Source organism: Artemia franciscana, chromosome 20 (genome assembly GCF_032884065.1).
Source record: "Artemia franciscana chromosome 20, ASM3288406v1, whole genome shotgun sequence".
Taxonomy (NCBI): Eukaryota; Metazoa; Arthropoda; class Branchiopoda; order Anostraca; family Artemiidae; genus Artemia; species Artemia franciscana.
In genome coordinates, this window is record NC_088882.1 from 32855300 (window position 1) to 32879883 (window position 24584).

A 24584-nucleotide genomic window follows, 5' to 3' on the forward strand; every position below is an offset into this window, starting at 1 on the left:
GAGACATGCTTAAAAACGTCTATTTTAAGTCGTTGTTATGGAGATTTAAAACTCTTTTGGTCTATGGGATCTTTAGATGTCCTATATAAAGGTGACAAAAAACAAGGAAGACCCTCAGGAAGAGGTGAATATCTCAAAAACAGCGTCATGTACTGAAAGTTTTGGAAAAGTTTGGGAACGGAAGGCTGTGGAACGATGCTTAAAGGGCGAGACAATTTCAACACCAAGGATACAGCATTCCCGATCTGAAGGTAAATATGAACCTACTGTCCAAATGCTTGGAGATTCTTCAGAAAAGTTATCAATCATCCCCGCCCTAGATAGTAGTGTGTTAGATCGTTCTACTCCAACGTCTGACATTTCATTGAAAGAAAAGAGAGTTTGTGACGTAAAGCGGAGGATATGGGTACAGTTGTCTGGTCATCCTGGAGTCCTTACACCAGCTGGTGTTGGAACCGTATGGAAGCGTTTGCACAACAATAATGAGTCAGAAATGTACGAAAAGCTGATGAAAGATTCTGCGGTTGGAATCGTGCCAAAGTTTTACAGAAAATTGGAGTTCGAAGGCGAAGTGTTTATTGAAATCCGTAATCTCTTGTACGATTTCTGCGATCCATATGTTTTAGACATCAAAATGGGAACCCGAACTTTTCTAGAAAGCGAGGTTTCAAATAAGGTCACCCGGAAAGATCTGTACATGAAAATGAAAGCCTTAAACCCATCGGCACCGACCCAAGAGGAAGAAAAGGAGCAAGCAGTCACTAAGATGAGGTATATGACCTTTCGGGAGGAATTGAGCTCTTCTCGTGAGTTTGGTTTTCGAGTTGAGGCAATGAAAATTCCAGGTCAACCTGTTAGAAATTTAAAGAAGGTTCGTACAAAAACAGAACTCATTCAGACATTTGATTCCTTTTTCAAGGAAAACCCTAAAATGCGAAAAAAAATGATAAAGAGAATTTTGAATATAAGGAGACAGTTTGAGAGCTCTAGTTTCTTCATGAGCCACGAAGTAGTGGGAAGCAGTATATTGATGATTTATGATGCGTGCAAGGCTGGTGCGTGGATTATTGATTTTGAAAAGACCAGAAAGCTACCGAATGGTATAAAAATAAATCATAGAAATCAATGGAAACCAAGGAATCGAGAGGAAGGGTACCTCTTTGGCTTAGATAATTTGATAGATATTCTAACAAGTGCGTGTCAAGGAAATGATGGCCAGTCTATGACAACTTAGGAAAGCTTAGGAAGGGTTATCGTTCTTTTCAGAACGATATCAAGGAGTCAAGAACGAATCGAATTTTCAGAACGAATCGTGTCAAGAAGGCTAATACTGAAAGACCCCTGGTTGTATGATCAACCTTATTCTGCTTTCAAAACCGATGCTTTAGCCGGCCAAGGGGTCTTATTAGAAGATTTGTCATTCATGTTAATCACAAGTAGAGTAAATATAAAACAAGAGAAGTTGGTGCAGGTAAGAACATAACCAAAAAGAATGTAAGGATCTTTTATAGTTGTTGTAAATTCCATTAGTTGTCATAACAGAAAAAACAACAACTAAACGTACTTTCTAAACCAGAGGTTCCCAACATATTTTGAGCCATGCCCCCCTGGGCTTTTCTAAAATCCTGATGCCCTCCTTATGATATTCAAATTCTCCTATTCAATTTTTTAGCAACAATTTTGTCCTGTGTTGGCGCAGTGGATTTGACCTTAGCTTGGTAATACGGGACCCAGAGATCTAAACATGCTGCAGCAATGCACTGCAGGGCCAACGCAGGGACCTTAGTAGTCAAGAAGCGTTGTTAATCTGATACAATATATGTATTATATCAATATATCTGTTTTGCTCTTTAAATGCACATGAATATGACATCATTCACATGCAAAGTCTTTTCAAATTAAGGCTCTTAAGTACTTAGGTGAAAAGTGTACGTCCCACCCAAGACCCACCAAATATTGTTATGTCCCACGGAATGGGCCTGCGCCTCACGTTAGGAATCATGGATCTAAACGGTTAATTTGAAAAATAAAATCTATGTCTCTGCTAGCACATAACGCACCAGCACATAGCCCAGCATAGATTTACATAGCCCATATTTAAACTTAGACATAACCCATAGCCCAGTTACACATAGCCCTTTTTACATATTACACATAACCCAGATTTAAACTTAGATCCAACTTTTTACGTTGAGCTTGTAAAATCATACATGCTCTACTGTTTTTGCAGTGCCTCATAAATATATCGGAGAAATTAATTTTTAGATTTTTGATTCAATCTCTGGTTACCGGATTTGACCCCCAATCCCCTCCAAAAAAAGAAAATTATTTAATTCGTGAATAAGTTAGAAAAATGCATATAAACAAATTTTTTATGAATTTTATAGAACAAAAAATTCTGATGTCTTTACATCTTTTATTTGTAACTAGCTGACCCCTGCCACGCGTTGCTGTGGTGCTGCGCACCAGAGCAACGCGTGGTGCGCCAGCAACACGTGTGGTGTCAGTGTTTTTGCAGCCCAGCAACTGGTTGTAACACCCCTGCCACGCGTTACTGTAGCGCTACGCGCCCCAGCAACACGTATGCAAGTGGTATCACCAGTGCAAGCGGTATGTTAGTGGTATCACCGTCATTTACAACTGCATCTCGCTAATGAATGTATTGTTCAGAGCGGAGCTTGGTCTGATTCAGACGGATGAATACAAAACGTTCTGATTCAATCTTTGCATACATATCAACGATGTATAGGTGATGCAATTGACGGCATTTTAGAATATAATTCTCTTCATCCAGACGAATCATTAGTCTATATGCATAATAGGCATGTTGGTGATTGGATTTATCAATTTGATATTAAAGTGATAGCAGTCAGCTCCATCCCAAAAAAATGATAGGATATTGAAGGGCATCGTAGCATCGATGAGTTTCAGCAATACTTGTCAACCGAAAGTTTCTCCTGTGAAGAATAGTATCGCGAGGTAAAAACTGATCACCGACCATAACGATTGCCACTTCGTCGATAGTTGGAGTATTGTATCTACGCACATGTTCGCCAGCAGGCGTTTTGTCAGCGTAAATAACAATTTCATGCGTATGAGTAGGCATCAAATCGATTGCTGTTTTGAATAGACGCGCTAAATTATTATTTTCGTGGAAAAAATGTTGCAATTGGGAAACGATAGTCCTTTCAACGTCGGGAGATATTCCGCAACGTGCATTCAATTCAGCAGTGCTATCACTGATGAAGTACAGTTGCAGACATTTGTGATGCTCGCCTGAGAATGGTACTGTATGTTAAATTTGTCCTTTTACTTTGAAAGTAGGCATAAGATAACCTTTGTCTTCGATTTGGGCACCAAACGACGTCATTTCGAAACATGAGTTTTATTTTCTGATGTTTGGTAAAGAAAAACCGCTTCGATTCAAACGTATATCCAGTAAGCAAAGTCTTCAATGGCTCTGGTGGTGCAGCCAGTTGAGGAAGCTAAACTTTTCCTGAAGGTTCTCTTTGAGCCGCAAGCCTGGTGTTACGTTGTTCTGGTGATTCCTCGACACGTCTTCTTTTTTTACTCTCTCTTTCAACCGCAAGCCTGGTTTCGCATTGCTCTGGTGATTCCTCGACACGCCTTTGTTGACGCAAATTGGAGATTCCTAATTTGCCCTTTCTCTTTGAGCCGCAAGCCTGGTGTTGTGTTGCTCTGGTGTTTCCTCCTAGTTTTCCCTTTTTGTTGAAATTGTACGATAATTTCTCTTTGACATTAGTGATACTTTCTCTTTGAGCCGAAAGCATCAATATTGAATTAAGTCCAATTTGTAACAACAATTTCTACTAAGCTTCAAACTTTTGGTTTTCTTTTTTAAGGTTTTTGGATTGCTTTAATCCATTGTCAAAATATGTTCAAATATTTTTGCAATTACCAGTTTTTTAATCTTTAAGCAATTTCATAAAATTTAATAAGAGCCTCAATTTCGCTTTTGCAAACTACTAAAACGAAAGCTTCGTTATATTGCAAAGTATTTTACTGCAATTTTAATATAATTTCATTTTATTGCAATTTTATTGTAACTAACTATTTCAATTTTAATGTAATGTAATTTAATACAATTTTTATCTAATTTTTTAGTTTTTTTCCTTTTTTTATTGTTTTGTCGTTTTTTTTATTGTGACCCCTGCCACGCGTTGCTGTGGCATTTTTTATTGTGGCCCCTACCACGCGTTTATGTGGCACTGAGCGCCACAGCAGTGCCTGACGTTCCAACAACACGTGGGGTGTCTGTATTTTTTTTCGCGCCCCAGCAACAGGTTGTAACACTCCTGCCACATGTTGCTGTAGCGCTACGCGCCCCAGCAACACTTATGCAAGGTGCTAATTTCTAACTACGTAAAATTTGCGGATATACAACATTCTTCGCTGTCCCATTGTCTATGCATATAAATAGATTGTCAGGTTTACCGACTCTTGAACATCTTCTATCTATCTATCTTATCTTATATATATAAAAATAAGTTGTTTGTCTGTTGACTGACGTCATGTTTGTGTGTCGACTGACGTCATGCTTGTCAACTGACGTCATTATAAGGATTGAGCTGTATGTCGTCATGAAGTTGTTTGTCGTCTGACGTCATGTTTGTCGACTAACGAAACTACAGACCGGGACACCGGGACACAAATGACGTGTTATGTCTGTTATAACGTAATAGAGGCAACAATCTTGACAGGGCCTTTTGAGGGTGAGGCTTTTCTTATTCCACGCATTCTCATGATTCCAATGGATCTGCTTTTCAACCTAAAAGATTGCAATTCCCAATTTGATTAGCATATTTAGTTTTCAGTCCAGAACCACTAAAGCTATTATGTAAATATCAAAAATATTTATGTTGTCTGAGCAATAATTTTTAGTTTTTATTTCAAAATAGAAAATTACCTGACAATTTTAGAATTATATCTATCTATCTATATATATAAAAATAAGTTGTCTGTCTGTGTGTCTGTCTGTGGATCAGGTGACGTCATGTTTCTGTGTTGACTGACGTCATGAAATTAGTTGTCGTCATTTTTGCTTTGACGGTGACGTCATTCAAGATATTTAAGACATATGTTCACGTAGAAATCTATTAATGTTTAAGTTTACAATGACTGATGAACTTGCCATGGCAAAAGCCGATGAAGATGCTCAAAGAGTCTATGCCAAAAAACTTGCTGCTGATAGAGAAAGTCAGAAAAGAAAGCGTGCCGAGGAATCAAAAGAACAGCAAGGAAACAGGCTTGAGGCTGATAGAGAAAGAAAGAACAGAAAGCGTGCCGAGGAATCAAAAGAACAGCAAGGAAACAGGCTTGAGGCTGATAGAGAAAGAAAGAACAGAAAGCGTGCCGAGGAATCAAAAGAACAGCAAGGAAACAGGCTTGAGGCTGATAGAGAAAAAAAGAACAGAAAGCGTGCCGAGGAACTACCAGAGCAACGCGGAAGTAGACTTGCTGCTAAAAGAGAAAGTGAAAAAAGAAGGCGTGCCGAGGAATTACAAGAACAGCAAGAAATCAGGCTTGCTGCTGATAGAGAAAGTAAGAAAAGAAAGCGTGCCGAGGAATCACAAGAACAGCAAGAAATTAGGCTTGCTGCTGATAGAGAAAGTAAGAAAAGAAAGCGTGCCGAGGAATCAGAGCAACCTGAAAGTTATCGCCTGGCATTCAGGTACAACCCAGTCGATGATTATAGCTTGAGTAGATGTGTTCAAATCGGGACAATGTCTAAAATTTATCCCTATTGCAAGGCCTTGAAATTCATTGGTGAAACAATGGGAATGTGTTGCGCCTCAGGAAAAGTTAAACTTCCTCTATTGGCTGCACCACCAGAGCCATTGAAGACGAATGAATGCTTGCCTGAAAAATTCTAATTTATGGGCACACGTAAAAATATTAAAATTAACTACAAATATGCGTGTCCGATTGCAAAACGATGACTCTGGTCAAACATTTTCAGATCAATTGCTGACAATTGGAAACGGAAAGCTCCCAGTAGACTCAATTTCAGGACGTATACAACTACCTGCTGATTTCTGTAATTTAGTGACGTCCAAAAATGAATTGATTGAAAAAGTATTTCCGAATATTCTAAAAAATTATAAAAATAATAAATGGCTAAGTGAAAGAGCGATTCTCGCACCCAAAAATATAGACGTCCACGAAATCAATTGTTTTGACCAAGATTCGAGACCAGGCAGTCCTTTACAAGTCAGTCGACACAGTTTTGGAACCAAATGAAGCGGCTAATTATCCATCTGAATTTTTAAATTCCATAGATCCTTCAGGGTTTCCACCACACGTGCTACAACTAAAAATAGGCGTACCAATAATACTTTTAAGAAATATCAACCCACCAAAGCTTTGCAATGGCACGCGACTTGCCGTAAAAAAAAACAATGGAAAACCTAATAGAGGCCACAATCTTGACAGGGCCTTATGAGGGCGAGGCTGTTCTTATTCCTCGCATTCCCATGATTCCAACGGATCTGCTTTTTCAATTTAAAAGATTGCAATTCCCAATTCGATTAGTATTTGCAATCACCATTAACAAAGCTCAAGGTCAATCATTAGAAAAATGTGGTATAGATCTTAATACTGATTGTTTTTCCCATGGACAATTGTACGTTGCATGTTCGAGGGTCGGTAAACCTGACAATGTATTTATATGCAGCGACAATTGGACAGCGAAGAATGTTGTATGTTCGCAAGTTTTACGCAGTTAATTTGTATTGTATCTATCTATCTATCTATCTATATAAAAACGAGTTGTGTGGATGCATGTTTGTTTGTTTTTAAAAAGAGCGTTTGCATATGACGTCATTATTAGTACATACGGCTTTGTATATGCACAGACAATGGGAAAGCCAAGAATGTTGTTTATTCGCAATTTTTACGTAGTTTGAAACACATATATAAATCTATCTATATTCACAGGTGGGACACAGGGACACAACTACAACAGCTAGTATATATATAAAAATAAGTTGTCTGTCTGTGGATCAGGTGACGTCATGTTTCTGTGTCGACTTGCGTCATGAAGTTAGTTGTCGTCATTTTTGCTATGACGGTGACGTCATTAAAGATATTTAAGACATATATGTTCACGTAGAAATCTATTAATGTTTAAGTTTAAAATGACTGATGAACTTACAATGGCATTAAGATATTAAAACGTCATTAAAGATATTTAAGACATATATGTTCACGTAGAAATCTATTAATGTTTAAGTTTAAAATGACTGATGAACTTACAATGGCAAAAGCCGATGAAGATGCTCAAAGAGTCTATGCCAAAAAACTTGCTGTTGATAGAGAGAGTCAGAAAAGAAAGCGTGCCGAGGAATCAAAAGAACAGCAAGGAAACAGGCTTGAGGCTAAAGAACGCAAAACCGCGCAGTTAGATGAAGATCCACCTGGACAGCGAGAGTCAAAACATATCAAAACTGAAAATGATAGCGATGATGATTGGGTTTGGGATCTTGACTTGGATAAGGTCATCAATGCCTACCAGATTTTAGTTAAAAAAACAAAGGTTCGGCGATATGTATTTCTTAGTGAAGCTGAAAAATAAAGAAGAAAAAGAAAACTGAAAAAAGAAAAAATGTAAAAAACTAAAAAATACTAAAAAGAAAAAACACTCAAAGAGAAATTACAGACCGGGACACAAATGACGACCGGGACAGAGAGAATATAAATAACGATCGGGACACTCAAGGAGAAATTACAGACTGGGATACCGGGACACAAATGACGACCGGGACACAGGCAATATAAATGACGACCAGGACACAGGTATTTAAGAATATCGTTCAAAGACAAATTTTTAATTGTAAGAAGACCGTTGAAAGAGAAATTTCTAATTGTAAAATGACTGAAGAACCTACAATGGCAACACCCGAGGAAGCTGCTCAAAACGAATGTATTCACGCCGAAGTAGCTGAGTTGGTAAAGCGTTATGTTTCAGGTTCTAGGTCCGAGAGGCTCCAGGTTTGAACCTTGGCTTTAGCATTAATACAAAAGAAGAAAAAAACTAAAAAAGGTAAAAACTACAAAAAAACTAAAAAGAAAATATATATATATATTTATATATATCATCTTTTCCACAAAAATAATAATTTAGTGCTTCTGCTTAAAAACAGCAATCGAATTGATGCCTCCTGATACGCAACTATCAACAAAGTGGCAATCGTTGTGGTCGGTGATCAGTTCTTACCTCGAGATAATATTCTTTATAGGCGAAACAATCAGTTGACAAGAATTGCTTAAACTCATCGATGCTACGATGCCCTACAATATCCTGACGAATATAAATGACGCCCGGGACACTCAAATAGAAATCACAGACTGGGACACCGGGACACAAATGACGACGGGGACACAGGGAATATAAATGACGACCCGGACACAGGGACACAACTACAACGGGGACGCCGGGGGGCACAGGGGGATATATAAATGACGACGGCAACAAAGGAAATGGTCGATTAGCAATCACCATCAACAAAGCTCAAGGGCAATCAATAGAATCATGAGGTATAGATCTGAATACGGATTGTTTTCCCATGGACCATTATGCGTTGCATGTTCAAGAGTCGGTAAACCTGACAATCTGTTTATATGCACAGACGATGGGACAGCAAAGAATGTTGTATATTCGCAAGTTTTACGTAGTTAAAAACATATATATATATATATATATATATATATATATATATATATATATATATATATATATATATATATGTATATATTCACAGGTGGGACATAGGGACACAACTACAATGGCGCGTAACTAATATGGCGCGTAACGACTTACGCGCGCGGGGGGGCTTGGGGGGGCGCGAAGCGCCCCCACCAACTAGGTTTTGGGGTGGCGCGAAGCGCCACCCCAACTGCTAGTATATATATATATATATATATATATATATATATATATATATATATATATATATATATATATATATATATATATATATATATATATATATATATATAAAAGTTGTTTGTCTGTTGACTGACGTCATGTTTGTGTGTCGACTGGCGTCATGATTGTCAACTGACGTCATTATAAGGATTGAGCTGTATGTCGTCATGAAGTTGTTTATCGACTGACGTCATGTTTGTCGACTGAAATTACAGACTGAAATTACAGATGAAATGACGACCGGGACACAGGGAATATAAATGACGACCGGGACACAGAGACACAACTACATCGGGGACGCCGGGGGGTAGAGGGGGATCTACTCAGCAAAAATCTCAGCTAAATTTAAAAAAGCAAATATTAAAGATTGTTTGCTAAAACAATTATTCACCATTGATGATGGAAATTTAAATTATTTGATCTTCTTATTTGTGTGTTTGTTTTTGTGTCCCTGTGTCTGGGATGGCCTCCCACGCCCCTCCTGCCCGATATTTATATATTTACTTATCTTTTATGAGTTTTTTTTTCTATTTTATGTGTCTTCTACCGTATTATATTTTGAAATCATTATTACGATGAGATGTTGATGTTTTTCCTTATGTTTTTGCACTGCCCCAGCCTTACGAGCTCTGCTCTCTGTTGGGGCATAATATTGTTTGTGTATTTTTTGAGTTGAATAAAGAAAAAGTTGAGTTGAGTTGAGTTTTTAATAATAATTTGTTGAAATATTAGTATTGGTATTTTATCTGACACAGCTCCCAAACCTATTTAGAGCGAGCAATAATTTTTGCTAGGAATTTAGCCTGATATTACGATGTCATTATTTAGATAATAATATGAAAGAAAAAATTCCTCCAGATCCATCGGTGGTACATAGGACGAGAATTGATGTTTCATTGGTTGTTTTTTTTTTTTTTTTTTTTTTTTAGGGAAAAGTAGCAAGCTCAACTTTGCCGTGGCGGGAATCGAACCCTGAACCCCTTATTGCCTAGCAGAGTATCAGTCCACTGCTGCAACATGGTTAATAATATGTAAATGATCCCAAAAAATCCATGTAATCACTTTTGATTCTTAATAAAAGAAAAAAAACTTTTAATATCCAATCGAATGAGTCCTTCCCCATTGTGTTTTGTTTTCCCATAATGATCCTCCCTTCCATTATAAGTGCCATGTGAAAAAGGTGAATATCAGATACATGCCACGTCTTTATTTAATACTTGTCTTCCCAAGGGCTGGGGCAGTTTGATAATCATGGTTATAGCAGTAGCTGCAATATAGTAAGGAACGAACTACGGCCCCTAGTAACCGAAAATTAATAGAAGAAAATAAAAGTTAATAAAATTAGAAAATAATTGATATTGAAAGTAAAAAAAAGATGTATTAGATTATGAGTGAAACAGATTGTCATGGTTCTCAGTTTGTATAATTTTTTCTATCTCTAAAGTTTACCCTAAATAAAACTCAAGTGCTTACCCTACTAAAAATCCTTTCTACTTTATTTTTACACATTTAGTGCTGGTGTATTTGGGTATTTAAATTTATATTTTAGCATTTAAATAAAATATAAATGTTTAGTCATGTAGTTGGAAATACTGTTTAAACATATTTACAACCAAGTATTTTGTCTTGGTATTTAGATACTTTTAAAAGTATTTTGCCCAGCACTGTGTATATTGTTTGTGTATTATGTTCTACTAACAATAAATTAAGCTTAAAAAACGTATCAGCAGAACAATAAAAGCCAAGCTTCTGAAACCTTTTTTGATCTATGTATTGTTGCTGTATGCGGTATATGTTGTATATTGTTGTGTAATGTTTATTGTATCTGCAACATATTATATGCATATAATATGTTTAATATAACTGTTTATTGTATCTGCAAGATATATTCTACTTATGATAAGTTGAGCTTAAAAACAGCTCAGCAGAACAGCTAAGCTTGCGATAACGTTTTTGATATTTTAGTTACTGTAGTATATGGTATATGTTGTATGTTATTGCATTATGAATATTGTTCGTTGTTTTAATCATGTATACTGTATGTTATGCTGAGAATAAACCTACGGAACACCAAATGCCAACATCTCAAGGCCTGTTGCAAAAACAGTGACAATAGAAATAGAAATCTTATTATAAATAGAACTAAATGTAATGAAACTAATTTTATACTACTTTAAGAATATTGAAAGAATTCCCTGTGCCGAATTTTTTGGAAAGGTTTTGAGAGTTCAGAGTGCTAGAAAAGGTTTGAAAAGCAATGTTAAGAAGACTAAGTCGCTCAGACTGGGAACAAATGAAGATGAACAGGTAATGTTGGATAAATAGGAGATTGGTCTGGATAGTTTCACTTACCTAGGTAGTATTATTAATAAAGGTGGTAGATGCAGAGAAGGGGTTAAAAGTAGGATGTCCAAAGTCCGAGGTGTCTTTCCATTGTTGAAAAACGTTTAGAGGAATAGCAAGATAAGTCTGTGAACCAGGGTTAGAATATTGGAAGCTACATTGATTGACAGTGGTCAGGTGTGGCTCTGAAACGTGGGCGGTTTGGAAGACAGAGAAGAGGATTTTTTAGACATTTTCCAAAAGAATTGTCTACGAATTCTTTTGGGTATCCGTCTCTGATTCTGTATTGTATGACCGTCCGTCTGACTGACTGACTGTTTTCCAAAAGAATTGTCCGTGGATTCTTTTGGGTATCCGTCTGACTAATAGTATTGTCTGACTCCGTTTTGTATGCCTGTCTGTCTGACTGACTGTTTTCCAAAAGAATTTTCTACGGATTCTTTTGGGTATCCGTCTGACTCCGTTTTGTATGCCCGTCTGTCTGACTGACTGATCGTTTTCCAAAAGAATTGTCTACGGATTTTTTTTTTATTCGTCTGGCTAGTCGTATTGTATGACCCTCCATCAGACTGCCTGACCTTACCTCAAACAGTAAGTTGTTAAAAAAAATGTACTTCGATCCCGCTTTGTAGGGTTATAATGAGAGAAAGATTAAGATGGCGGGCATGTTCTGTGGGTGAAGGACTGATTGTAAAAGAATGTACTTTGTGGATAACCATCTAGGGCCAAATGAAAAAGCAGGTCATCTCTCTAGTGGTTTGGGATGAGGTCGTAAAGAAGTGTTATTGAAAATTCTTGAGAAGGTGTAAAGAGGGAGGCTTTGAATGATATGAAGTGAAGAGAGTGCTCAGGCTGTTTGGTGCTGCAGTGGGTCGTTAGTATCCTTTTTTTTTATTAACTCCAGTCCTTTTCACCTCATTGCTACTTTTTTCTATTTATCTTTTTCCTGTTTTTATTGGGAATGATTCTTTCCCTATCCACTCAAATTTAGCAATGACAATACAAGTCCTTATTATTCCTTAATTTGACTTTCACTCCTTGTGACAGGAGAGATTTGAACCAGCAACCCTCTGAACGAGAGGCATAGTCTCATCCAGTACACTTTCACAAAGGTAACAGCAGTAGTAGTTGAACAAACAGCAAGACACACACAAGGTTCAGTAGTTTACTCTTATGTTAATATCTCATGCTCTTAGTCTTGGTGAGATTTGAACCTAATACAGTACATAATTTTAGGTACCAAAGAATCGGTGTTAGATGGCTCTGGGAGCTCTATTCCGAAAAATGTGGTGGCATTCTTGGCGACGAAATGGGACTAGGCAAAACTGTACAAATTGTTGCATTTTTAGCTGGTATAGCATACAGCAATCTTTATGATAAACAACTGAGGTAAGTCATATGGATACATTCAGAGATGATCTATTGAGTCGTGTATTCTGAAGCAGTGGGTGGGGGTATTAAAGATTTTTTAAAGAGACTGCGGGGAGGGGATGGAAATTTAAATAATGGGCTTACTAAAATTTATTGGCTATTAAGAAATTTTTCAGTCTTTTTCCTTAAAACTCCCATTAGGAGATAATTAGCCGAAGAATATCTTAAAAGAAAATGGTCAAATTGGTATATTTCTATGCAATCTTCAGGAACTAGCAAACATTTTTCATCTTAAATTACTCGTAACTAATCCTGCTGAAAATTAATTTAAAGCAAAAAAAATATCAGAGGAGAATCTGAGGATTTTTTTTCGTTTTGTGGGTTTAAAAGTAGAAATAGCATGTGTATGCGTAGACCAGGAATATTAACTGATCACTTAATATTTTTTGACTAATTTTTTCGACTATTTGACTTTTTATGAGTAGTTGACTAATATTTTTGACGAATATTTAACAAATATTTTTTGGTATTTGACTTATTTTTGACTATTTGACGAACGTTTTTAACGAATACTATTGACTATTTTTTTTTACTGTTTTTTCGGCTATTTGACTTATCTTTTCACTCTTTTACTGATATTTTCGATGAATATTTTGATGAGTATAAGTATTTGACTACTTTAATATATCAGACTTTTTTTCGTCAAAAAATTCCTTTGCGTTGAAATTGCCGAAATATAGGATATTTTCTAACGTCATTAACGAAATTCTTTATTCCTGATAACTCTCCAAGTAACTTCTACGTCATCTCTACGTTTCTGTCATCCAACGCTGTGTTGCTGCAAAGCTTAATTAGCCCTATAGGCCTATGGGAATAGGCCTATAGACCTATAGGCCTATAGGCCTGTAAGGAACAGCACAATATTTTCGGCCATTTTAATGTGTAGCCGCCTATCTACCTGGTGAAAATAAACATAGGTTATGGTAGTTCGAAACAAGGTTTTGTTTTACGAACGAAAAAGGATATTGGGGCTGGTCGATTTAATAATGATAATAAGTTCTTTTGAAAATTAAGCCTTCCTCTCCCTCCTTCTGCCCTCCCCCCACCCCCCAAAAAAGAAGGAATTACAGTGTATTATGTTTCTGTCCAAAAATAAAAACCAACGTTTTAGTGATCCGTGTTCGGAATAGTGATAAGTCCTTTTCGGAAAGTGATCCCCCCTTCGCTCCCTCCACGAAACAAAGGGATTATATTACAGTATATTTCTGTTCGACTGTAAAAAATTAACGTTTTTGTTATTGATGTTTGTGGGAAAAATATTCTTGTCATTTGCCAAAAGAAATCCTGAAGATTTTTGAACAATTCTTAAGTTTGGCAGATATTTACAAACGGGGATTATCATTTACTATAAAAATACCTCAGAAATAATATTTAAATTAATTCCGCAAAAGGCGAAAAAAACTATTCAATTTTGGATTGATCAGCTGTATGATGACGGCAAGCTTTTTGTTTTTTTTTTCCCGTAAAAATCAAAAAAATGTTATTTTAGGCTTCCTAAAATACCATTATAATGGCTCCCTAAAATACCTATAATAAAAGGCTCTCTAAAATACCATTATAATGGCTCCCTAAAATGCATAAAATATCAATAATACAAGCCTCCCTAAAATACCATTATAATGGCTCCCTAAAATACCAATGATAAAAGGCTCCCTAAAATACCACCATAATGGCTCCCTAAAATACCTAAAATACCAATAATAAAAATCTCCCTAAAGTATCATTATATGACTCCCTAAAATATCCAAATTACCAATAATAAAACGTTTCCTAAAATATAATTTTAGAAGCCATAATAATGGCTTCCTAAAATACCAAAAACAAAAGGCTCCCAAAAATACCATTATAAGGGCTCCCTAAAATACAAATATAATGGCTGCCTAAAATACCTAGAATACCAATAATAAAAGGCTTCCTAAATTGCCATTATAATGGCTCCCTAAAATACAAATAATAAAAGGCTCCCTAAATAACCGTTATAATGGCTCCCTAAAATACCAATAATAAAAGGCTCCCTAAATACTTCAAGAATGGTAGGCTTGTCAAAGGCTTAATTTGACAGTTTTGACTCTTCTGGTTTCTGAGAAGTTTGGATTGCGAAAGCTGGATAAGAAATTATAGAAAAGATTAAGAACTTCGATTAGAAAATTACTGCTCCAAGTTATATAAGAACTGTACTAGAACCTTTTTCAATTTGAAGCAAACATTAAATTGAACTATGAGAGAAAGTTCATATTTGACAGGATTGTAAATGGGAAGCTTTTAATTATAGTTGAGCCTACCACTATCAGAATTTTTAAAAAGTACCATGGTTTATTACATTTTTATTATTTCTTCTTTCTTTTTACCAATTCGAGAGTTGTGATGGTCAACATGCAAGCTTTCGTTTTTCAATACTAACAATTAGGGTTTCACTCTAATCCATCAAGGAAATACAACATCGCCCAGGAGTACAACTTGGCAAGGCTCACACTTTTTGGAAAATAGCCTAATATTTAAATCACTCTCAAACAGAATCGCAAAATGAAATATGAAAAAAAAAGAATGGCGTGGACTCATGGGACGGCCATCTTGGAGCTATCCCGTCAATGTCATATTTCGAAGTCGATGAAAGGTTTTTTTTCACAGTATTTTCTTCTGCTTAGAAGATTCGAACTTCTAAATGTTAATTCTTTGAAATGATTTGTTTGTACAGTAATTTATTCCTCTTTGAAGATTCGAAGTTTGAACTTCGAAATTTGAAGTCTTTGGAAGGACTTCTTTGTGCAGTATTTTCTTCCCATTTGAAGATTTGAAGTTTGGAGTTCGAAGTTCGAAGTTTTAAGTTTTTAAAAGGATTTTTTTTGTGCAGAATTGTCTTCCTCTTTTCACCCATTGATGTTATTTCTTGGTCTTCCCCTTACATTTTCCTGTGTTGACCTTCAAATAGTAGTACTTTTTGAAAGCAGTACTTTCGATTTTTACTATTTCTGTTGTCTGTAGCTCAGAAATTATTTGTTTCATATTTATGAAAATATTTCAATAATTTGTCTGTTTTGTTTATTTCGTATGAATTCTTTTATTCCTCTTTTTCATTTTTAACATGAGTATATCTTCTTAAAGCTATTGTAGGGAATAAAAGTATAGATGTTGATTCTTGAATCTTTAGACTACATAGTAAATCGATATAAAAGCATTGTTTTTCTCTGGACCTATCTGAGGTTTATTCACGCCATAGAACCGCCACTTTCTATATTTTCCTTAATTCCTTTCAAAATATTGAATTTTTTTTGCATCACTGCATTTTCGTCAATATTGCCACGCTGAGCCATGACTATAAATACCCAAAACTAACTAATGAAATTTGACAATACTTTTCGCCCATAAAAATTAAAAATAAAAAAAAATTCCCAAAAACAACCATAGCTTCAAATGGAAGCTATACGTTCCCAAGCTGCTTAGGGTTCTAACTTTATGGTTATTGCTTTGTTGGTTTCTTATGCACAATTCTTTTTTGTTTGGCGTCAGCTAGTACCAAAAAATCCAACATGATAGCTCAACAATCAGACAGTAAGCTCAAATAATCAGATTTGTTTTTCACTGTCCTCGGTAGTTCTAGTCTTTGAACAGCTTTGTCGAACAGTTTTTTGTCGACACTAGTGCCATCTTATAATTTACCCATGATTCTTGTGTTGAACCGTGAAAATAAATCAGCAACACTGATTAAAATGGTGATTAAAATGACTGATTTAATCAGCCTGATTAAAATGGCTGTCATTAATTTTGACAGCCATTTTGATCTTTACAAATTCTACTACTACTACTAATAATAATAATAATAACTTACTGCAGCACCAAGCCACCTGAGGCCAACACAGCTACGCACGCTCCTCCTCCAACCTAATCTATTCTATGTCTCCCTCTTTACACCCTCCCAGGAAGTTCCCATTTTCTTTAGATCTTTATTTGTGACATCCTCCCAACCAAGACAAGGACGACCTGCTTTTCGTGTAGCCCCAGACGATTGGCCAAAAGGGACAATCTTTTGCAATCTGTCATCCTTCATCCGCAGAACGTGGCCTAGCCATCTCAACCTTTCTTTCATTATAGCCCTAGAAAGTGTGAACCACATTTTTCGTGCTACCTACTGTTTGAAAAAGATAATTAATCTGTTGGTTCCCAAAGAAGATTACACTTTTTTAAGCTGTTTGGTCGTCTCTAATTCAGTTTGTTTCTTGCTGATTTTTTTTTTTTTAATAAAAAATAATAATAATATTTATATGACAAGAATTAAATATTGTCATAAGTGAAAGAAAATAAGGATTTTATTGATCAGTAATAAGGTCCTTGAATCTTTCGTCCTTGAATAAGGTCCAACTTATTCGCATATTCTCAATTAAGAAAATCAATACATCTTTTAAAAAGAAATAACATCAATTATGTAGAGTAAGGAGGACTTTTTTGTACTTTTGCATTACATAGTGCTTTTTAATGGAGGCTCATGTGCCCTCTAGAAGTTTATTTACTAGAAATAAAACGCTTTAAATATTAGTCTGATGTTTTCTTTTATAAAATTAAATACTTTTTATATTATAAAAGATAATAATTTGTACCTAAAAGGTACAAATTAAATTAGAAAAAGAAACTAGAATTTAGTCTCAATTTCCTTGGAACAAAGCGAAAACAAGCGTGAAACGTTTTTATTCACCGAGGATAGTGACAATTTAGCCTTATTATTTGAATTGGTTAAGCAGAAACTTAAACAGCTATATACATTCAAAAAAATTAGGAAAAACAAAAAAATCCATAACTGTACATGGAGGTATTTCTAATAAGAACTGATATTTTCCAATTTTTAAGAACATATGTGGCTGGGTGAAACATTTATGAATATGTAAGTTTCCCTAGCTAATTGGAGCCACAGGGGTATTGAAGCATTGCTTCAATACTTTTCTTTAAGAACGACTCCTAAGACACGAGAGCCGTTCCAAGCTTTTGTTTTTAAATAACATAGAACTATTGCATGATGACCGTATTGAGGAGAAGCAGTCCTCCTCATATTCATTACAATTTTACTCGTTTCATGTTTTGATGCTGCTCCTTACTTTCGGTTGATTTTTTTTTAATTAAAAAGTAAGCTCAAGCAATTTGATTTGGTTTTCAATGTCCTTGGTAATTCAAGTCTTTTAAAAGCTTCTTTTGCTAATTTTTTTTTCCAAGTTTTGTTAACTTTTCAGTATTCGTGGACTTGGACCCGTCTTAATCGTCACACCAACAACAGTGATGTACCAGTGGGTGAGAGAGTTCCATACTTGGTGGCCTCCAGCACGGGTCGCCATTTTGCATCAATCAGGTAGTCACGTAGGAGGAAGGCCAGTCCTTATCCGATCGATTGTTGGCCATAAGGTATTTCTTTTTCTTATGTTTCTTCCTTGTTCTGTAATCATTTCTTAACTGCAGCAGTGGGTTTCTAATCCTGCAAGACATTGTTAAATCGTGAACACAAATGGGGCTTGTGTTTTCTATGTCCGATGGATCTGTTTGTTTGTTTTTTTTTTTTTATCGGGTGTTGCTTTGCTTTTCTGGTGAAGAAAAGTGAAAGGCAATGCTAGAATCTATGGTAGGCATGTGCCTAGACGATGGGGGACCTTTGGTTGCTGGTCCTCCGAAATATAATGGTTGTTTTATTTCCCCTAATATTTATATTTTTTATACAATTCGCTTATTTTGTCCTCCCCTCAAAATATAGTATTCTTTAGAATAAGTTTTACATACTACTCTGGCATAATATCTATAAGGTCTGACTCATACTAGTCTTTGCATGGCTAATTATATCTACTCTTTCCTAATATATTTTATAGCTGGAGAAATTCAGATTTTTGCATTTCAAAACTGGTCTTCTTACCACTTAGTGGTCTTAATAGCTGTCTTTTTATATTGCTTTTATCCTTTTTTTATAAGAGGAAATGGACAAAAGAGTTCCAGGCCTGGTCTTGATTAGGGGCAATTAGGGCAATAGCCGAAGCCACACATCTAGAGACAGGAGGTCTTTTCACTTTTAAAAATTGATAAACTATTAAAGGTTTACAGTCAAACTTTTCCCGCATCCTAAATGCTCAGAAAAAAAACAATCTTTATGTTAATACCTGCCCGTCAATAACATTGGAAAGTGTATCTAAAATGCGTAGTTCTCTCTTTTCTTTGAAAATTATTTACTGTCCTTCAGAGTCCTCAAGATGCTATTATCTGTTGGGTTATTTACAGCAGTAAATTTATTTCCCTGGGAGATATATTTCCAATTGTTGTTTCTAAAGACGAACAAGTAATAATACAAACAAATTTAGCGTTGCACTGCCTTTAATTACTATATATAATTGTATAAAATAACCCATTTTTCAGTCTCCTATAATTTATAGGATTTTTAATTGTAACATAACGTCTTTTGATTTAGTACAGTATTACTTTAGAGGCATAATCATTGGTATCAATGTTTTTTAAGCACCAACGAAATTTTCTAAGTACCAAGGACATCAAAATGGAAACATTTTTTTGCTATCTTACGACGTTGGTATTTTTGAAAACCACACTGTCTTTCCATGACGATAAATAACAGTTCAATTAGGGATAAATCCTTTTTTAGACAGTGAAAAAAACAATGAAAAAAATGCTAGATATTTCGGTCACTTAAACAGTGACCGTCATCAGCAGAAATACTGACTATCTAATAAAAGGATTTATCTCTATTTGAATTGTTATTTATTATTTTATATCTGGCCCAACCTTATTTCTATAAACACGTAAAAATGGGCTTTTTTAAGATTTTTCTTTTAATTGTTTCAAAATTACGGAGTTTTTGGGCCAGTTTTTCAGTATTTCCACGTTAAAACATCGTTAAATATTTTCAATATCTTGTGTTTTTTTGAAAATTTTTGAGAATTGATGCTCTGCTCGGCAATATGGGGCCCAGGGATGGATCCTTGCGCAACAAGGTTGGGCGACAGGCTAGCTACTTGTCTTTGTACTTCCATGTTGAACCTTGAAAACAAATAAATACAGTTAATTAGTTAAATTTGACACAACTTTTATCCGTACAAATTCAAATATCATCAATATACTGTTTCCCAAAGGCAACTGCTCCTTCAAATCCTTTTATCGATAAGATTAGGCTCTATATTATAACATTGCGCAGGACTTAAAGTTTATTAACACGGAGGAACATGAAAAGGGCTAAATAATCTTGGATAGCATAAACCTTAACAGAAGAAGAACACGGATTGCGCACGCTCACACTTAATCTTGGTTGTCCTTTCGAATATGCAGTGATAATATTAGTGCCCAAACTCCATTATAGCAGTGCTATGTTATAACATTCCTTTATAAACTCCGTACTATGACAGTGCACTGAACTCCAAGCACCAAGGCCATCAAGACAAACATATTTTTACCCCCTGGACTGACCTTACAAGATATAGGAATTTTTTAAGACAATGCCATATTTGTGTCGGTGTTGTCACGTTTGAATTTAAAAACAAATAAGCTGCACCAATCAGTTAACTTCGACAATCAGTTAGTTTCTGGGGGATAATTCACCCACGTTTCCTTTTTTCAATTTAGCGACCGCTACTGTCAAAGCTGCGTAACTGCGTGTCGAGGCCTTTTCATCAAAAATTAGATTCCTTATTCGGTTGTGTAACCTTCTATTTTACCAATTCAAACAATCATACTGCATTTACACATTGTGGAAATCCGTCCGGATTTAGCAGTCCATGTGGAGATTCCGTTTGTTTTCGTGCTTGATAAACTTTAGCTTTCCGCAACGATTTGGTCAAATCAGGACTATTGGCAAGGTTTTTAAATGAATATAACCATGACTATGGTTATATTCATTTAATACGGTAACTATCATTTAGTATGGTAACTATCAACTATGGTATGATATATATTGATAGTATGGTAACTATCAATCTTATAAGATTGGTTCAAGCTTACCCCTGCTTATATGATACTGGTCACCCAGACTATAAGAAAACCAAGAAAAATGGCTCTATTGCTCAACAGCTTTCAGAGGAGGGTCACGCTGAGGAATTTATTAGAAAATTTTGCCTTGAAACGTAGTGTTTCTGGGCAGTCATTCGAAAAGATACGCGCGGATCCACATGGATTTCCGCAATGTGTAAATGAACCGCTAGACTTTACTTTCAGTGTCCTTGGTGCTTGTTACAATTATCCTGTCTGTTTTTCTATTTTGTTTCAATTTTTATCTTATGACGTGTCAATTCCTTATAAGTTCATTTCATATCCTCATTTAGTTCTTTGTATCTTTTTATAATTGTTGCTAGTCTTTTTTGTGTGGGTAATGAAGCCTTTTTGGTGTAATTTCCCTTTCGGCAGGTATCCTTATTAAGTTTTTTACATATATTAATGCTTTGAAATAAAATAGCTCTTTTTGTATCTGAATAATTCTAGATTGTTTGGTCAAATGAGATAAATCGGCTGTGATGATTAAAAGGGCGACATACACTATTTTTGTAATCTTTCAGGAGAGCATAAAAGCGAAAAAAAAGTTTGTTGGTTGTGGTTGCTCTGAAGGATGAGGCCAATGTAGATAAATGGAACGCGTTCTAAACCAACTTTTTTTTTCGTATTCAAGTATTCCGTGTGAGTTGAAAATTATTCCATTTTATGGCGCATGTTTCCTTTTTCTTTGACAGAAAAAGGAGACAAAAAACAGGTTCCTGTGTTATAACTCCATAAGATAATCCTCTTCTATCATTTTGAAGTGAAACAAACCTGATAAAAAAATGAGAGATACGCCACTTAGTGGTGTATCTTTGCAACGGTACGAGATATGACAATTGTGACTGCACCATTCGATTCGTCGTGCTGAGTTTACACACAACATATACATAACCCATTTGTAACCGAAACAGCATATTTTGCCGTTTTAATTATCACAGCCTCAAGGATAGAATGATATAAAAGGAAATATTGGCGCTAAACTTTTCCTCAGCCTGGTGAAGGCTCATGGTAAGGTAACAACCTCTTTATACAACCTCTGATAACAACCTCTGAATTCACTCAGTGGATGGGGCTTCTCTTGTTATTTTTTATTTGTACTTGTTGTGAGTCCAGACGCGAATGTCTCACCAAGTAGTCTTAGACGGCCCTGTGGAATTTGTTTAACTGACAGCTCCACTTCCCTGTTGATAATTGTCACCCATTTCTCTGATTATCCTCTCTAAAGCAAGACCAAACAAACAATTTAATAAACAAGAAATTTAGATATGTTTCATCGATATATGTAAATTCCTTGATTCTAGGGCGTACTTATTACTTCATATGCTGGTGTTGTGCAATATAAAGACGAACTTTTGAGACATAATTGGCATTTTGTCATTTTGGACGAGGGGCATAAAATTCGTAATCCTGATAGTCAAGCTACCCTTGCAGTTAAACAATTTAGGACACCTTATAGGTAAGCACTGAAATCAAAATTAATTCTTAATTGTTTAATGCATTTTCCGTTGTTATTGGAAGTCCTAGAAGTCCTAGTCCTATTAAGTCCTTAATCCTTAAGTCCTAGAAGTCCTAGAAGTCCTATCCCCCCGTCCTAAAAATAGGAAAGTTTTAACTCGATCCTCAAGCTCAATGAAAAAACAAAATAGACCAACTAAAGCTCAGTTTGTCATCAAGCGTTATGTCATCAACTCCATGTCATCAAAAAGTTATGTCAAAACACAAAGTATGTAGACCTAGTAAAATATGAAGTTAATGAAACCTGAAGTTCATGAAGTTAATGTTTGCAATACAGCCAGTATTGTGAAACAATTTTATAATGAGAAACTGTAATGCTGTATAGGCTTGTAATGGGTAAGCTTCGCTGGCCGTCAGGTATTAAAACAAAAAACTATACTCAGGGTGAACATCGGGAAACACTAGAGTGAGTGTATTCTAGGGTGAATATTTTCCCAGGGTGAATATAGTATAGGTTCAAGATTATTGTGTTTCTAGATTAAAGTATTTCTTGAAATTCCTCAACTATCTGTTGCATAACATAACGTGAAGTGATTAGTTGGGAGTTAGTGACATCAGCAATTTCATGAAGTCACATTGTACATTATTTTTTGTATTTTTCCTATTCTTCCTTTTTTATTTATTATTTCTCATTTTTACTGTTTTTCCTTTGCTATTTACTTTTTTCTTTTCCAGTTTTTACTTTTTTCTTTTATTACTTTTTCTCTTATTTCAGTTTAGAAACCCAGCATCAGGGTGGCCTGCATATATTCCTTTTCATTATAGCAATATTCTAGGTATATTCACTTGATTGATAATGTTCCGCTAGGCTTTGCTTCTCAGCTCGCTTTTCAGTTTAGAAAGCTAGCTCTAAGTTGGCCTGTCTGTAATCCCCTCCTTTACAGCCACATTCTTGGTATAATATGTGCCACTTGATTGATAATTTGCCATTAGTCTTTACTTCTCTTCTTTCAATGTAACTACCCTCGTCTACATATTCTTATTTAATAGGTGAACTCCTCGATTCACGAATCAGCTTGGGTTTTTAGGGTTTTTGTTTTTTATTTGGGTCCAGTTCGTAGTGTGATCTGCAACATGCTGCATCAGATCTGCAACATCCAACATCCTCGTTATAACGTAGTAAAAATTCATATAAACAGTTTTTATGTATATATTTAAAAAAAACATATTTTTAAAAATCGTATAACAGGATAACTTTGAACTAAAAATCGTGAAAAATCGAGATTATTTAATTTTCTTTAAACTAGTGTTAACTCAAAACTATTTTCGGCGTTTGGGGAATAAGTCATTCTGCATGGAATGGTAACCGTCCGAAACTGCGGGTCTTCATTTTCTGAGAGCCACACCTATCCTAAAATGACATTCTAAGTTACCCCAGGGGGTGTTTAACTTTGAATACTAAAAAATTTATCGGTAACATTGAACATGAGTAATGCAATATTACTTCTAAAAGAAAAGGCACAGAAAAGATCAAGTTAGTTAAGTATCAGATGACCAAAGTCATGATCAAATAGAAATTGTGTGCCGTGAATGAACCGAGGGGCTGGAAGATCTCCCTCTACCTGGTCGGGATGGATGGACGTTGAGTATTTCACCGTATGTTTGTCGACTGACCTCATGTTTGTCAACTGATGAAATTACATACCGGGACACCGGGACACAAATGACGACCGGGACACAGGGAATATAAATGACGACCGGGAACCTCAAAGAGAAATTACAGACTGGGACACCCGGACACAAATCACGACCGGGACACAGGGAGTATAAATGACGACCGGGACACAGGGACACAACTACAACGGGGACGCCGGGGGCACAGGCGGGATATATAAATGACGACCGGGACACAGGGATTGTTCGAATAGAAATTACAGACCGGGACACAAATGACGACCAGGACACCGGGACACAGGGAATATAAATGACGACCGGGACACAGGGACACATCATTAGAATAATGAGGTATAGATCTGAATACGGATTGTTTTTCCCATGGACAATTATATGTTGCATGTTCAAGAGTCAGTAAACCTGACAATCTATTTATATGCAGCATATATATATATATATATATATATATATATATATATATATATATATATATCTATTCACAGGTGGGACACCTGTGAATTTTGAGTATGATACTAGTGAATTCATCTATTCGGAAGAACGGAAAGGAGCTGTGGTCTTTGTTAGCTTTGTTCGGAAATAAAATGCTCAAGCCTAACCAGTGCTTGTTTTTTCTAAAGGATATCATTAAGGGGCTCTCCTACTTGGAAGAACTTGAAGGAGCTGTGTTCCTTTTTGACTGTCAGGAAATAGGATGCAACTCATGCTACTTTTTTTT

At 35.7% G+C, this 24584-nt stretch overlaps 1 protein-coding gene across 1 annotated transcript in view; it reads left to right on the plus strand.

The window, feature by feature from the left end:
- Positions 1-24584, plus strand: part of LOC136040135 (uncharacterized) — a gene marked incomplete in the record, with an annotated part of 117374 nt that overhangs the window by 59001 nt on the left and 33789 nt on the right. The window contains 3 exon segments of the mRNA XM_065724246.1: positions 12527-12679; positions 17938-18106; positions 22021-22175. Coding sequence (XP_065580318.1) covers positions 12527-12679; positions 17938-18106; positions 22021-22175 — 477 coding nt within the window.